The 17,488-nt window shown below is 42.6% G+C and overlaps 1 protein-coding gene across 18 annotated transcripts in view; it reads right to left on the reverse strand.

Moving 5' to 3' along the window:
* DST (dystonin) overlaps positions 1-17,488 on the reverse strand; it is a 494,468-nt gene that overhangs the window by 152,677 nt on the left and 324,303 nt on the right. For 12 of the 18 annotated variants that reach the window (XM_019496873.2, XM_019496902.2, XM_059730546.1 and 9 more), the window contains 8 exons: positions 17,142-17,291; positions 15,631-15,846; positions 14,185-14,331; positions 12,919-13,152; positions 11,698-11,850; positions 8,416-8,649; positions 7,855-8,133; positions 5,003-5,548 (listed from right to left, as the gene is read on the reverse strand). In XM_019496873.2, coding sequence (XP_019352418.1) covers positions 5,003-5,548; positions 7,855-8,133; positions 8,416-8,649; positions 11,698-11,850; positions 12,919-13,152; positions 14,185-14,331; positions 15,631-15,846; positions 17,142-17,291 — 1,959 coding nt within the window. The remainder of the gene's footprint in view (positions 1-5,002; positions 5,549-7,854; positions 8,134-8,415; positions 8,650-11,697; positions 11,851-12,918; positions 13,153-14,184; positions 14,332-15,630; positions 15,847-17,141; positions 17,292-17,488) is intronic. The other 6 variants (XM_019496918.2, XM_019496913.2, XM_059730530.1 and 3 more) reach the window with 1 other exon arrangement.

Below are 17,488 nucleotides of genomic sequence, written 5' to 3' on the forward strand. Positions count from 1 at the left end.
GATTGCCAAGTGCAGGGGTTCCCAAACTGTGGTATTCAAGACACCTCTGAGGGATACACAGGAGAAATTGTGTAATATTGATTTTAATTTTCATTACAATAATACTTGGCATTTAAGGGGTTAAAATATAAAATGTAAGCTGGTGGGCAGCTGGTAAATCTGGAAAGGGGTATGCAGTAAGAAAAAGTTTGGGAACCTCTGACCTAGTAGAATCTTTGCCATAAGTGCTCACTGAGCACTGAAGTGCTCACTGAGCTCGACAGCTGCCCGATTGAATTGTTTTGTAGGACTGAGATGTAAGCAAGCGCTTAGAAAAAGGTGAATAAGGACATCTTGTCTAACAAAGATTAAGCCTGATTCTGCTATATCACTGCAGCTCAACTGATGTCAGCTGGGGTCACTCTTCACTTTCATTTGTAGAACTGAGGTGCATATTTTTCATTCTGTGACATAACACCTTAATATAGCCTAAATGAAGAAGCCTAAATAAAGAAAAAATACTTTAGAGAGAAAAAGTTCTGAATTATCCTTTTATCAGAGGTTTTTTGCTTTGTGAAAAAAATACTAAGTTCAGTATCATTGGAAACCAAGTTCAGAACACCACTGAGTTTGTTTTACCATGTTTTCAATAAGAATATTCATATGACAATGATAGCAGAGTCCCAAAATGTGAGCAAAAGGGGAACCTGTTTTTCAGCAGTGATTTATTCACTAAGTCTGAACCTCCTAAAGAGCCTTAAAGGACATACACCTTGTTTTGTGTTTTTTTTATAGATGCTACATTTTTTCCAGCCAGAGACACTGAGATTATGCTCTAATATGCTTTCAGACATCATATAGTGCCAAGCAATAAAAGATCAGGGGAATTTTCTGGTGTATGGGGAGACACTTTTCATAGACAAAATACTGTGGTTGTATAATATCACAATATTTATCTTCTACTTTAAATATTTGTCTTCTGAAGCTTAGATGAATATTTCACATTTGCTACTCGGTCTCCATCTAGTGGCTAATATTAAAAAGACATTTCATGTATCTTTCCAAGCATCTAGGGAGCACATTTCTCACAAAACAACCACTCTCCCTCCAATCTCTCAGTTCTAATCCTCAAAGAAAACTTACAAAACACTTCTCAGAGACGAGAACTCTACTTCATCAAGCTCCTGGATACTAAAAATCATGAACTAAATATAGACATTGGCTTTATGACACATTATAACCTCCCTGACATCTGACTCCCAGGTACCTCTCCACTATTCATTCCCCTTCTCCTCCACACCCAGCCTGCCTCTCACCCATTGATTCCTCAATCTACATCTTCACTGGCTGCCTGTCTTGCATGCAAACAGCCCAGCCTTTGGCTTCTTTTTCATTCCATCCAGGCAGAGCACACACTAACTGCAGAAACTTCCTCAGCCTGACGAAGGGTTTTTAAACCCGAAAGCTTGCTTAATTTTTTTTCCCCAACTATTTAAGTTGGTCTAATAAAAGATATCAGATTCACCCAAAGAACCTTGTCTGTCTAGGGACAACTAGCACCTTTGTACAACAGCCAAGTTTATACACAAAATAGTATATATTCAAATGCACTCTAAAGCTGAATTTCTTTATTTATATTTAAACAAAAAAAAAAAAGGGGGGGGGGGGGAGAAATCTGTCCGAAGCTCTTACCACTCCTGCAACTAATTTACCAAAACAAAATTTGTAAAGTATTTCTTTAAAAATCTTCATGTTTAAGATTCTTAGAGATGCTTAATTTAATGAAGAAATGTCTCAGATTTTTATTTTGAATATTAAGGGCCAGCCACCACTCTCTGGGAGCATCTACAAGCACCTATACATGTACACCGAGGCTGCTCCGATGCGCTGTAATTACAATGCGTCAGAGCAGGCTCCATTAATTATCATGCTCCAGCAAACTCCAATGTCACATGTATCAGTCCCTTTGCTGAAAAATGGCCATGAGGGTGCCTGAACTTAAATGAGCTTTAGTTAAAGCACCTCCACCACCATTTTTCAGCATGGGGACACTGATAAATATGATGCTTCAGGCACTTTAATTGGAGTGGCTCCTGGAGCTGCTCTAATTAAAGCCCTGCCCCTCCTCCCCCAAGCACGTCTATAAACGTCCTACATGTACAATTAACATTAATGCAACTGAATAAGTAAGTAAGTTTAAGCATAATTATTTCCTGTGCTGCTGGATACCCCTTGTATCTGACAGGGCTATCCAGCAGCAGAGTAAATTAGTCTACTGTGCTGCACACGTGTAGGTGATGATACTTCACTGCACATCGGATTAGTCTGCTGCGCAATAAAGCATCTCTACACACACAGAAACACCAATTAGCATCTGCCGATATGAATGCACACAAAACAGAAGCTGTTTAAAAATGTTAAATATCTTTACAAATATCTGGGTACCCTCGCCCAGAAAAGTACCACTCTCAGACAAATCATTGAGAGCAAATCCAATGCACAAACTGAAGAAGTTTGGGTTTTACTTTTTATTCCAAGTCAAGAGGGAAAATGAAAATTAATTTTCCCAAACATGTGCAGGGAGGCCTATTCACAAGCTTTCAAGAAAACAAATTAGAATTTAGCTTGATGATTAAGATGTCCTGTCCTTAATCAAACTATGAGAATGCAATTATGCAAGAGCTTGGTCATAAAACCATAAGAACAAGGAATGGTGACCAGGAAATAAAGGATATCCTCTGTTGGCTTTGAAAACTGCTAGTGTCTATAAAATATGCAGCCAGAGAACAAACTCTGAGGCACAAGAATAGGCCTTAGTGCCATAAGCATCCTAGCCAAAGGCTGCCAATTCCCACCAACGAACATGGTAGCATTAATAGACTCTGCAAGACTCTGACTTGAAGCCACAGACTCCCGAGATGACATGAGCCATAAGAACCAGTAGCAAAACCAGTGTGGGGTGACTGGGGGAGTTCTCCACAGTGCTGACTTGTGGGTATAGGGGTGTTCACAGAAAAATAAAAGGTGCTGCCACAGCTACACAACCTACCAGCGGTAGGGTGGCAGCTGGAAGTTGCTGCTGCCCCCCATGTCTCCTGCTGCCCCAAACGCCTAACTGCTTTGTTAAGCCTCTGACAAGGACACAGAAATAAATCTTTCAAACAGATACATGCAACCCTGATTTATAACTAAGATGTTTTCCTGGTTTTATCAATACTGGACATTAAATAGAGTGCCAGGTGTTGCTATCCAAAGGCCATTCTGGGGTCAGATACAAAATGAGCTTGGTTACATCAATGCAGTATCTAATGAGCAGGTGTCCACTAGGCTAATGGTCACAAGAGACATAATTTCCTCTTCCCTAGAGGTATCATTTTAAGGCAGCTCTGATGCACATTAGCAGGCCAGCATGGAGAATCTGCTCTACCCATACTATACCTTTGTAGCAGACAAATAAAAGACTAGTCTAAGGCTGTTAATCTAATGTCTCTGAAAAGCATTAATATGCACTTTAAAAAAAACAAAACAATTATTTCTAGTGCACAACACAAATTTAAAAAGTCTAGTGAGATTCTGTAAACATGCAGATGCTGCCCTATTGCAAAAGAACTAGTCTGCTCTCTCAGCAATGGGTGTGTTGGAGTTGGAGGGGTCAGCAAAGGGAACATAAACCACAAATGCCACATCTAGTCCTGACCTGCAGGAGCTTTCTCACAGAAAACAGATAAGAATTAGGGCTGGAGGACAGACTCCCATCCAGATCTCCTACATGTACAGGGCCATCACAGGATTTCCCCAGGACATCTTTGAGACTGCTAGGGTGGCAGATAACTAGGCTGGGCAGAAGAGTATGGAATTGCTCCTTTAAACCAAATGGTGTCTGTGAGCCGCTGCCAAAAGTGGAGTTTAAACCAAGACAAATTAATTTAGGAGCTCAGATAGACTAAGGCTTTCTATCAAAACTATATTTTTAATACTAATCTTGTCAAAGGTACAATTCCTACTGTAACTGTTTTATTAGTAAGACAAGAGATAGGCTAGCACAGGGATGGGCTAAGTCCGGCCTGGAGGCTGGACTCCACTTGCCAGCGGCCCCAGTGGTAGTGGCTCCTTCTGGATGCTGCCACTGGACCTAGTCCCACTGCCTGCGCACCCCAGCCTGTCCACCTAGCACCCACCACTAGAGGCAGGACCCATGCGGGCAGGGCATGTAGCCATGAGGATGCGATGGGGCTGCAGCCAGAAGCAAGACAGGTGGGTGAGGCCAGGGAGACCCCAGGATTTTGAGGGGGCCAGGAATGAGCCTCTGCGACAAATGCGAGTTCCACAGTCAGGGGTACGCATGCGGCAGATTGCAGCTCTGCCCAGCCTTGTCCCTACACTGTCACCACCTCAAGATCACAGCCTCAGCCCTGGAGCAGATCCCTGCCCACACTCTCCATGCCTGGCCCACACCACTCCCAGCTGGTCTCCATGGAGAGCCCAGGAGTGTGGGGCTATGACAATGTGGGGCCAGGCTGGGACAGAGCCCCAGTTCTGCGGCCCCATGCTCCCCATGGAGACCAACCGGGAATCAGTGCAGGCAAAAGGCATGGAGTCTGGCCACCAGCTGGATCTGCCATTTTTCCCACCCCTGAAATAACACTTGGAAGCAAACATTACAAGGTACACTTCATGGACAGATATAGTATCTAGACCAATGAGAGGGGCCAATGAATGTATTTCCTTCTCAGCATGTTACTCAGACATGCTGCTTTAAGAAATTCAGAGATTTTTAAGACCATATGGGACTGCTAGCTCATCTAGTCTGACCTCCTGTAAAACATAAGCCATAGAACCAAATAATATGATTTTGACTAACGCACATCTAAAAAGGTATTCAATCTTGATATGAAGGCCTCAAGTAATGGAAAATCTACCACTTTTCTTGGTAGTTTGTCCATTGCTTAACCTGTTATTCACCCAAAGATTTTACAAGTCAGCTATTCCTCACTTAACTTAATTGGTGGTAAATAAAACTTACCTTAGTGTAGAGAGATTTGAAGCGATCTGAAGCACTATCCAGTTTATTCTGTACCTCCGTGTAAGTAACCGAAGTATCAAGACCATCTTTGTCAACCTTAACACCTTCTCTTTTGCTACAAGACCTAGCAGCATCCAAAACTCTCTGTCCAGAAATTGTAATGTACCGCAAGTCACCTTTGTGAGAAATAACATCTTCTGAAAAACTCTTTTGCCTTTTTAGTTTGGCCATGATACCACTGAAGTCAGAAGCACCAGCCTCCAAGTTTTCCAGTTCTTGTTCTGACACCCGTAGCCAGCTTTCAAATTCATTATAATCTGTATCAAATTTCTCAAGTTCTTCCTGCAGAGAATGTGTTAACTTCACTTTCTGTTCTGACTCAGCTAAAACGGTTTCATACTGTGCCTTCAATTCCTTCATATTCCTTTGCATCTTCTCTTTTTCTTCAGGAGAAAGGTAGTGGCCTTGTTTCTCAAGCAGAGCTTGCGCAGACTGAGTTGCTATTATGACAGCCTGCTGCTGTGAAATAATTTTCTCATGTTGAGCCTACAATAGAAATATAAAAATGCTATGATTACATCTTTATACAGGGTTCCAAATAATTAAATGCTTTTCTTTCTGTTCTGACTGATCAGTTAACACTTTTAAAGTAATCTAACTAAACATGCCACTCCTATTTATCATATAACATCTTCAAATTTTGGTGGTATTTATGGGTCAGATCCTAATTGTATATATAAGTGAAGCCTTTTGAGCATAAGTGGAACTTGGAAGTATGCTGATGCTTATCAAAATAAGAACTAACAATATATTCATATATCTATAAAACACATTCAGTACAGTGAAACCTGCAGAATAGTCCATGATTGAGAGGAAACCCCCATTTCAGAAGCAATTACTTTAATGTTTTCCAACATTTTTTACTTAATCATTAAAGTAGTCAAAAATTTCCTGATTGACTTGGATCACTGCCCAAAGCAGGACTCATTATAAAAAGTGCAATGGGATAGACCAGGGGTTGCCAACTGGGGGTATGTGTACCCGTAGGGGTACTTGGAATGGTGATACGGGGTACGCGCAGGCGGGCAGGGATGGAGCTAGGCGGGGAGGAGGGAGGGGGGGATGAGGGCAGCAGCACCCCTCTGAGGACAGACGTGGGGGGCCTTACACATGGTGGCTGCCACCGCTGCCTCCCACCACCCTGTGCTGCCACCCACCACCCTGCACTGCTGCCTCCCAGGAGCAGGGTCAGGGGGGTGAGAGCAGCTGCGCTCCACTGCAGCCCATGTGGGTGGTGCCATGTAGGCACCACCCAGCCAGCAGCTCCACGGGCTGATGGGCAGTGCATGATTGGCCGGGCACAAGGCCTGTCAGCAGCCCATGGAGCCGTACACGCGACTGGCCATGGGAAAGTGGGGCGCGGAGCGGTGGATGGCAATAGTGGCAGTGCACACAGGATGGTGAGTGGCAGCAGTGGCACAGCGTGGTGGGTGGTGGTGGTGGCTACCACATGTGAGCCTCCCCACCCCGCATGTGAACCCCCCTCCCCCCCTGCATCTGACTGCCACCACCAGAAGGGGTACACTTGTTAACAAAGGTTGAAAACCCCTTATACAGACAGTTTTTATATGTTAAGGTATTTCTTCACCTGTTGCCTATACTATAACTGTTTATTCAAACTGTATACAGTGCCAATTAGATGAAGGGAAGTACGCATATTTCCTTTTATGTTTTGAATTAACCATTATCCTGGTCATTCCTCATTTTATTTTTCCATGCTTCAGTTTTAATTAATAGTTTTAAAATACTTACCAAATATCTTTATTTACAGAATGCTGGTCTTTTTGTCATAAAAAACTGGTTCACAAAGCATGCAATATTGATTCAGTCAAGTTAATGCTTGTAAATCATACAGGTTAGAACTACATTCTAAAACAATCTGAATTATGGCATACCCTTTCATAAATCCTCAGTTTTTGAAGCGCTTCACTTTACCACAGAAACAACTACTAGGTGTCTTGTAGAATAGGCTGCTACAGGCAACCCCCACTTAACATTGTTTTCGCAATTTTATTTCCCATTTTTCAGCCAGCTCTAGTAGATACCAGACATAACCATATTTCCATTTTCTTAGGCTTTATAAGGAAGCTACTCTGATCATTTGTTTCAGATGATCAAAACTACATCTAAAGTCAAATTAGGGTGCGATAAACAAATATGATCTTTAAGTGCCAGCTGGTCTGACTGCAATATCCATCCAATTTAAAATTGCTGTGATATTTTACAGCTCCTGCGGAAGTTTTCAGAGGTATTCCCCCCACACTGCCTCACTTTTAAAGTGACAGATTATAAACTAATAATCCCAAACATCAAATATCTGCAGCTGTATGTAATTAGTGTCCAAGGGAAAACATGAGAGGCTGAATAATTTAACTGTTAGAAAGATTTTGGTAAGAACTGTGGCAGTATTATAGAGCCATGGCTCTACCTATTGTTCTTTATTTATCAATAGTAATCACTTAAAAAAAAAGACCATGCTGCCTAGAAAAGAATGGCCATAATTGGATAGCCATTTGGATAGCAGCATTTACTATTGAAAACTCCAGCTTTTTTCCAGTCTTATAACAGAAAGTACCAGTGGTACCTGTGATGTAAATGGCACATTAATGCCCTCTACAGTAACAGAATATTTACAGAAGCACATAACTTATTTCTCAGATGCCTAATGAAAGTCTTTTGAAGTCAATGAAAAAAATGCAGCTGACCTCAGTTAGTCCTGAATCTGTACCTAGGGACTTATCACCTTAGTACCCAAGTCCTGAATATTTCTAGTTGCTGGTAATATACAGTACCTTGACTTTCTCATACTGCTGGTTGAGATTCTCTTCTGTGGTTTTTACTAGGCCATCCACTTGCACTTCACTTGGTTGAAGTTCCAACAAGTTACCATTGACATCATCCTCTTCTCCTTCCAAAGCCTTCTCAGCCCCTTCTTTATAATGTATTCCATTCTGTTCTATTGCCTGCTTATGTCTCCTGCCATGCTCTGCTTCCTTATCCACATTTGATAGCCAATCCAAGAGATTTTCTATTGTATTTTTACTCTCTTTCAGTTGTTCTATGGCTGCAACCTACACATAGAAAGTTCACAATTTGAATCTCTTTTAGCTTTCATATAATTTCAAATGCAGATAGTGTAATCATTTTAAAAGATTTTTTTTAAATGTTTTGAAACTGTCTACTAACATATTGCAAATTTACTGTATTTGTAAAACATCCAAGCAGTAATTGCTGGAAACCTAGGTAAAATATTACTTAATATCATACTAGTAAAGCAGAAATAAGTGGAAAGATTATTCCCATTATAACTTTATAGTAATTCAAATAAAGATGTAGACTGGTTGCATGAGAACCTTTTCTGTTTCCTGCTTAATTGCTGTTGTCATAGCTTTATCCAGCTGTTTCTTGGATTCTTCTGCCTTCTGACTAAGCAGCAAACACTTTGTCTTAGCTTCATTAAGTTTCTGTTCAAGAGCAGTCTTGTCTTCTTGTGACAGCTTTTCTCCATTTTCTTTCAGGAACATCTCAGTGTTTTTCACAATCTCTGCCAGTGCCTGTGCACTTGCCTGCATGTCGTTCTGTATCTCCTTGTGGGGAAAAAGAACAAATAATAGTAAGTAAATTATTTACCTGTACTTTGCTTCAAACTTCTCAGAAACTCCTCAGTCAGAGAGACAGGATAATTTATCTTCATCCCACCTACCCATTTTATCTGGAGCTTATTGGGGTAAATTAAGCTGGAACAGGCATTCAATGCCAGTGCTGCAGATTTCCAGGAAGTCTGCAGTACTGGAAAACATAGCAAAGAGAGGAACGCACAAGCATCCTAGGCAGCTGGCTGGAGAGCAACTAAGTCCCCATGTGGGCATCAGCTGGAGGTAGCTGCAGGGGACAGGCAGCCCCAACTGCCTACGGGAGAGGACCATGCTCCCTTGCCCCTGCCTTCCCTGTGAGCAAACTGGTGGTGTGCTTGAAGCCCTGGCTGCTGCCCTGCAAGCATGACTGCTTCTAGGGCAGCAACCAGGACTGACAGAGTTGGCAGTGCCTAAAGCTGCACAGCACTAGAATCTGCCCTTTGAATAGCACCAGATTCCTTGGTGCAAACTGAAGAGCCTTCTCTGCCAGCTGGACTGCTGTAAAACTTAGCTTGCTCAAAGTGTTATATACATTAGCTGGATATTTCTCTTCAATACTTCTACTTGCAAAGAATCAAGCATATTAACACCATGGTAGGAGGGCCAGTGTGAGAGCCTGGACTAGCTCTTATTCCTAACTTCTTCCACAGTCAGTTCTTGCCAAGTTTTTTTCTGAAGTTTAGACTAAAATCAATAAAATAGGCCATTCCAGGATGACTATGGTTGCTGCTATTTAAACAAGTTTTTTCCTAGGATCTTAAGAAAGTATGATGGAGAGACCTCCTAGCTTATCCAGTCCAGTAACTCTCTACTGCAGTCACCATATCATATATTTCTTCCTTCCTTCCAGGAATCAATAATGCTCCATATTTAAACTAGTTAGGCTTTTTTTTTTTTGCTCCCATAACTCCTCCTGAAGGCTCTTTCAGAACTTCACCCCTCAAAATTTCCAACTCTGATTTATTTACAGCTGATTTATGCCAATTGTCTTTGTGCCAGCATTGCCTACTGTCTTTTATCCTGGATGAGGGGTGTCAAACATACAGCCTGAGGGCTTGATCCAGCCTGTGGAGGCCTTCTATCTGGGCCCTGGTACTGCCCCTAGACCTGAGCAGGCCCACACAGGGCACAGCACACACCAGACCAGTCCTATAGGCAGGGTCCATTCTGGCCACTCCAAGATTGTGCAGTACAGGTAGGTACATGCAGTGTGGATCCTGGAGCAGCCAGAATGGGTGCTGTATGCAGCGCAGTCTGGCCAGAGGGCATGTAGCACAGATCCCAGACTGGCTGGAGCAGAAGCCTGTTCATGGCACCTCCCCAGAAGTAACAGGACTGTGTTGCACATGGTACCTATTCCAGCCAGTTCAGGAATTGTGATGCATGCAGCGCCTGTGGGGCTGGATGGGAATTTGATAACCTGTCTTACATAGTTCTCTTCTAGCTATGAACAACCACCAGCCTTCATTTTGCCAAGCTAAACAAGCTAAATTCTTTTAATCTTCTCTTGTAAGATAAGCTTTTTGTAAGCTGATCATCCTTTCTTCCCCAGGGATCAAGTTTTAACTAGAGCACCTATATTTAAGAAAGGGAAGAAGGAGGATCCAGGGAACTACAAACCAGTCAGCCTCACCTCAGTCCCTGGAAAAATCATGGAGCAGATCCTCCAGGAATCCATTTCTAAGCACTTGAATGAGAAAAAGGTGATTAGGAACAATCACCATGGATTCACCAGGGCCGAGTCATGCCTGATCAAACTGCTTACCTTCTACGATGATATGACTGGCTTTGTGAATGCAGGGAGACGAGTGGATGTGGTGTACCTTGATTTTAACAAGGATTTTGATATGGTTTCCCATTACATTCTCGCAGGCAAGCTAAGAAAGTACAGGCTGGATGAATGGACTGTAAGATGGATAGAAAACTGGCTGAAGCATTGGGCTCAGACAGTAGTAATCAATGGCTCAATGTCTAGCTGGCAACCGGTATCAAGTGGAGTGCCCCAGGGGTTGGTCCTGGGGCTGGTTTTGTTCAATGTCTTTATTATTGACCTGGAAGATGATATACACTGCACCGTCAGCAAGTCTGCAGATGAAACCAAGCTGTGGGGAGTAGTAGATATGCTGGAGAGTAGGGCTAGGATTCAAAGTGACCTAGACAAACTGGAGGATTGGGCCAAAAGAAATCTCATGAGGTTCAACAAGGACAAGTGCAAAGTCCTACACTTAGGATGGAACAATCCCATGCACCACAACAGGCTGGTGGTTGACTGGCTGGGCAGCAGATCTACAGAAAAGTACCTGAGGGTTACAGTGAATATGAACCAACAGTGTGTCCTTGTTGCCAAGAAGACTAACGGCATATTGGACTATATTGGTAGGTGTGTTGCCAGTAGGTCAAGGGAAGTGATTATTCCCCTCTATTCAGCACTGGTGAGGCCACATCTGGAGTATTGTGTTCAGTTTAGGGGTCCCCACTACAGAAAGGATGTGGACAAATTGGAGAGTCCAGCAGAGGACAACAAAAATGGTAAGGGGGCTGGGGGACATGACTTATAAGGAAAGACTGAGGGAACTGGGCTTATTTAGTCTAGAGAAGATAAGACCGAGAGAGGATCTAATAGCAGCCTTCTCTCGAACCTGAAGGAGAGTTCGAGAGAGGATGGAGCTAGACTGTTCTCAGTGGTGGCAGATGATAGAACAAAGAGCAACAGTCTCAAGTTCCAGCAAGGGAAGTTTAGTTTAGATATTAGGAAGAATTTTCTCACTGGGAGGGTAGTAAAGCACTGGAACAGTTTACCCAGAGAGGTGGCAAAAGCACCATCCTTGGAGGTCTTCCAAACCTGGCTAGACGAAGCCTTGGCTGGGATGATCTAGTTCGGGACGGTCCTGCTTTGAGCAAGGGTTTGGACAAGATGACCACCTGAGGTCCCTTCCAACCCTAACTTTCTATGATTCTAAATCTTCTTTCATGAGCATGAATGAACAGAATTGTACAAACCTCTTGTTTAGTTTGGTATTGCTCTAACTCAGCCTTGCTGTCTCTAATAACAAGAGTTTCTTGGTGACCAATGAGCCGATTTTCTGTTTGTGTCAGAAGATCACATATTTCCTGCAATTTCTCTTTGCATTCCTGCTGCTGTTCAGCTACATCCTATATTACAGCAAAATAACAACCAAAAAACAAAATTTGCATAAGGTTCATTACAAGCTCCCATATGAACTACATTTAGAGTACAATAGTGCAAGGCAATCATTTTAAAAGTATGCTGTAAACATGATAGCAGTGGTACACAGGTTGAGCAAGGTGAATACACTAGTTATGGATAAACCTCTCAAATGCTGTAAGTACAAGAGACCATGTATTGATGGAACTGCCCAAAAGAAGTCTGGCCATGCATATGCGAGAGATGAAACCTCCAAACGACAGAAGCGAAAATCCACATCTCTTAATCACTTGAAACCTGAGATAAACGCAATTAATTCTGAAAAAGGATATCAAAACAGAGGTTAGTTGTGATTGTTGTGTTAGCTCAGCTGGTATGCACAATATGTTACCTAATAATAAATGCCTGCCGTTTGAGCAACAGAAAGGAACAAGACATGCAAGTTCCTGAGTGCTACCAAGTTCTCTCTCATTCAGCAATTTTTATCTATTGCAGAAGAAAACTTGAGAAAACTTAGAATCTTTCAAAAACTTCAGATTCCCAAGTAACCTTTCAGAATGCATAAACAGGAAAAAAGAAAGTAATCTCTTATATTTACATTTCTATGAAAAAGGGAAGTGAAACTGTACTATAAAACATCCTCTTGGCCAGCCCTGTTGATAGTTATTAAATTAAAATTGCAATTACTACATTATTCATTACTATGAATAGTCATAAATAATTTTCCTTCATACTAAAAAAATATAGGCTTGCTCATGCCATATCTATGTACATCATGGTTTCTGAAAACTCAGGTATTAGACCACTTTTCTAATACAGTAGTACTCAAAGTTGTGGTCACAAAAGGAAAAGAACAGAACAGCAATTCACAAACCTTGACTGCTACTATCTTTGTAGAATTGTGAGGGCAAAAAAAATAAATTGTATAAAATAGGCTTAATCCCATAAAGTTCGCCAAGCAAATCTTCTCTGAAAAGCGATTGTTATATATTGTTATTAAATTTCCTCATCCATAGCATAAAACACTAGGCACACATTTACACAGAAAGGCAAACCTTCTGATCACCAACATCTTGTGCTGCTTGTAAAAGACTCTCTAAACTCTCCACTTGAGATATAATTGCTTCCTGTACTTCCTGAAAAGATTTCTGGGTAATATTTAAAAGCCTCAGCAGTTGTTTGCTCTGATTAGGGGAAAGATCTTGGGCATGCTCAGAAATGAAGAACTGAACATCAAACGCAGTGGACTCCAGTTGCATTTTTGTATAGGCAACCTCTTTTGCAGTATTCTGTAAATAAAGAAAAGAGAAATAACCAACAATAAACAAACATTCACTAACTGACAGGGCATATTTTTGAGAAAAATATCACTGTCCTATGTACCTTGCCCCATGTTTAGATATGTTTTTGAGGCAACTTTTAGACAAAATGGGGATTAATATACAACACCACCAGGCAACTGGCTGAGTTTGTGGAAATATTGACTTTATGATCATTAAGATTGCTTATGTTAGGGGCCAAATAATGTAGGTGCTCAACACCTTTTTCTTTCTTCTCTCTCCTCACTTTTCAGAGGACTAACTGACCCGGAGAACTGAATTGTTGGCTCCAGAGTTGAGTTCATCTACTTGGCAAAAACAGTATGCAGGGATGCAAAAACAGTATCTCAAGATGTAGAAATATAAGCATGCTTAATTAAGGTATTATTTTTCTTGACTTTCTCTGACCCTTGTGGCCACGTTCTGTCCACATCCATAATGTAAGAAAAAAACCTCTCATTTTCAGCTATACAATTAAATTACTAAGTATTTTGAAAACTTATTCAAACCTAATAGTCACCATGGATTTTACAGTTTACATATGTGTTTAAATGCTTGGTCTATTCACTGAAGTATTCCAGTTTTTTAAATGTATAATTCTCGATTTTTTTTCCTTGATTTTGTGTCTAAGTATCTACTCTGTGCTGCTTGAGAAATATATGTAAAATTTAGTGAAAACTGACATTTCAGCATTAGGATATAAATACAATAAGACAGGCTGAAACAGAACACTTCCAGGGCCGTGATCAGATCTGTTACAGCAATTACAGGCAAAGGTAGCACTACGATATCTGTTCTGTTGGCCAAAAATCCTCCTTTGGGTTTCAGAAAAGGAAAGGCAGATGAATGTTTTAATGTTGGCTTATTATACATGTTTACTTGTCATTTAAAGCAATATATCCCATGAAATAGTTGCAATTTAAAGTGCAACTGTATAAAATAAAACAATAATTTTTAATAAATACCTACATTATTTTAACTTTTACCATAAATGATACCTGCCTTAAGTAGTTGTAAGTTTTGCTTTACATCCTCTATATCACTTGTATTTACCATCAAATCATTCACAATTTTACTATTTTCTTTGATCCAGTCTGAGAACTTCTGAAGTCTGCTTAGATGTTCCCAATGCAGTTCTGCAAGCTTAGACTAGAAAGGGAAGTTATAGCTTTATGTAGAGTATCATAGACAAATAAGCCACAAGCTGGTATTAAATTAAAGAAAATACACATTTCCCTCGCCAACTGCAGGGGTTAGGTTCTGGAAAGTTCCCATGGTTGGCAAAACAGCGGTTGGTAAGACAAAAAGCTTACAGGGAAAATGGCAGGTGGCAGGCTGACGCACAGCCACAGAAAACCATGGTTATTCAAAACTGTATACCATGGTAGCCAAAATGGTATATAGAATATTAAGCGTGGATACTCAAAACTGTGTTTGGCAAAACCATGGTTGGCGAGGAAAACTTGTATAAAAATCATTTTTACTTACCTTTAATACACAGGGTGGTCAACCGGGTGTAGGCCTACCCCTAGGGGTACTTAGACAGGTTACAGGGGGTATGCGCCAGCAGGTGGAGACGGAGCATACCCAGGGTGAAGTGGCAGTATCTCCCCTGGTGTGTTTCCCTCTTACCTGGGGGAGGGGTAGGGAGAGGGGGAAAAGGAGGGGAGGGACACGGTGGCCTGCCCACCCACACCCCTGGCTGAGCCACCAGGCTTGGACTGTCCCACAACCCAACCTGGCTGAGGATGCTGTTCCCTGCAGCCCAGTTTCCCTCCCCCACAACCCGGTGCGGCAGGGAGCAGAGAAGCCACGCAGGGATCTCCTCGCCTGCTGTTCCTCAGTCTCCATTGTCCTAGTGATGCACCTGCTGCACGCGGGGCTGCACTGAGGGCTGAGGCATGGGGCTGCGCCCCTCAAACCAGTGGCAGGCACAGAAGGTGCACTGCCAGGGCAGCACAGAGTGGGCAGCAGCGGGTGAGGAGATCCTCACGCAGCTTCTCTGCTCCCTGTCACGTCGGGTCATGGGGGAGGGAAGCAGGGCAGCAAGGAACAGCGGCAAGCAGGCCCGCTGTTCCCTGCCACCACAGGTAGGGGAGCTTCCCGCCACTGAGTGCATCTCCGGCAGGGCTGAGGGCCACCTCTGGCTGGAGGAGCACGGGCTGTGGGGTGGGGGAGAAGGGGAGGCACGAGCAGGGCCAGGGGGTGGCAGGCTGATGCATGGCCACAGAAAACCATGGTTAGCCAAAACTATACCGTGTTACCCAAAATGGTTTACAGAATATTAACCATGGATACTCAAAACCACGGTTTGCAAAACTGTGATTGGGAAGGGAAACCTGTAAACATTTATTTTTATTTAGATAAAACCAAAACAAAATATTCCTTTTAAGTTGAACTACTTCAAACAAGTAAACAAAGAAACAAAGAAGTTAGATAGGTACATACCATTTCAGTGTCAACAGCAAGGACTATTTGTTTTGCAAGATTTGAAGATATATCACAGACCACATAAAAAGCCTTCTGCACATATTCATAGCTTATTTTTAGCTCCTTAAGTTGCTCTTTAGGAATATCTTTGTGATAAGACTTTAAAAACTCCTCCGTAGACTTCAGATCTTTTTTTAGAACAGCAGCAAAACTGGCCAGTCCTGATTCAAATGACTGCAAAAATATATATCAGGTGTATTAAATATACTTATAAAAAGAGGTTTAAATGTAAATTAAGTAATTTAATTAATTTAATTTTAAAATTTGAACGGAATGTGCTATCTCTTGCTCTTGGGACTATTTCTAGCATTCACCATCAAGAGGCACATCCAAACAAGCACACACGTGCCTCTTGCAGCATCTCAAACCCCTTTGAGACATGGAAGACACACATGCGGAAACAAAAAAACATTCCCTGTGCTGCATATTTGCAGCACGGGGGCAAACTTAGACCCCTGGATATCCAGGGGTAAAAAAAACACACTATGAAACAACAGTGCCAGGCACGGTCCTGGGCCATGCCCTGAGGCAACTGGATGCTCAGGTCCTCCATAGACACGCTTTGGTAACCAGCCAGAGGTCTCTGTGGCTGTCCCTTGCCCTGCTGCTGAAGCATACTGCCTGCCCATATGTCCCGGCACTCAAAAACAAAACAAAAAAACCCCAAACCCCGCACTCACTGGCCGTAGCAGTGGCTGTTGGGGCTGCTAGGGCCTCATGGCAGAGCCCCACCATGCGGCAGTGTGCAGCAGACAGCGTCCCCAGCCACCTGGAATCCACGCTGCCACTGTCAGATCATGCGGGTGTTTCACGGCTCGGAAGGGCGCCATGATGTACCGCAAGGCACCACGCACTGTCTGGTATCTTGGGGCGGCTCCAGCTGACACTTGGAGCCCAGTGCCGCTCAGCCCCAGCAGCCCTGAGCTCCCGGACAGTGTGAGGTGCTCTGCCAAGCTGCGCTGCATCCGCCTGATCTGACAGCGACAGCACGGGTGCCAGGCGGCTGGGGCTGCTCCCCGCTGCCCCCTGCCATGCAGGAGGACTCTGCCATGAGGCCCCAGCGGCCCCGACAGCCGTTGCTACAGCCAGTAACGGATATTTTTGTAGGGAGTGGGTGGGGGTTTTTTGAGTGACACTGGGGCTGGGCAGGGCAGCGATTGGGGGCTGGGACCGGGTGGGGAAATGATTGGAAGGGATGGGGGAGCAAGCGGGTGATGGGGCAGAGTGTCTCTGTGGAGGACCTGAGGCTCCAGTTGCCTCATTAATATTTTTGCCCCAGATATTTTTTTTTTGGCACACTTTTTTGCCCAGGTTATTTTTTATTTTTTTTTGTTACTGCATGTGCCTCTTGCAGCATCTCAAAGGGCTTTCACATGCTGCAAGAGGCACATACGCGCTTGTCTGGACGCACCCAAGGTATCCAAATGCTACTTTGTGCACCTTAGAAATAAGCAATATACAACTCTTACCTCTAATTGTTCAAGTTGGGATTTTAGCATTTCCAAGTTGTTACTAATCGGCTGCTGATTATCTAAGTGGAATTTCATATCCTGAACCACTGTCAAATGTTGTTGCAGTTTCTTAGTGTACTTTAAACAAAGCTGTACTCCACTGATCAACTGAAAATAAGATTTAAAAAAGAAGAAATATTATCTAAACAACATGCATAAAATTAAGAAATTAAGCAATATAAAAATTGCTTTCATTACAATTTGTTTTATATTTATCACTTCAGTGTTCTTTTTCCTGGCTCAGTAATGCTTTCCCATATTTAACATGTGATTCCTTTAAAATGGAATGTATAATTGTATAAATG

The sequence above is a fragment of the Alligator mississippiensis genome, chromosome 1, assembly GCF_030867095.1.
Source record: "Alligator mississippiensis isolate rAllMis1 chromosome 1, rAllMis1, whole genome shotgun sequence".
NCBI lineage: Eukaryota > Metazoa > Chordata > Crocodylia > Alligatoridae > Alligator > Alligator mississippiensis.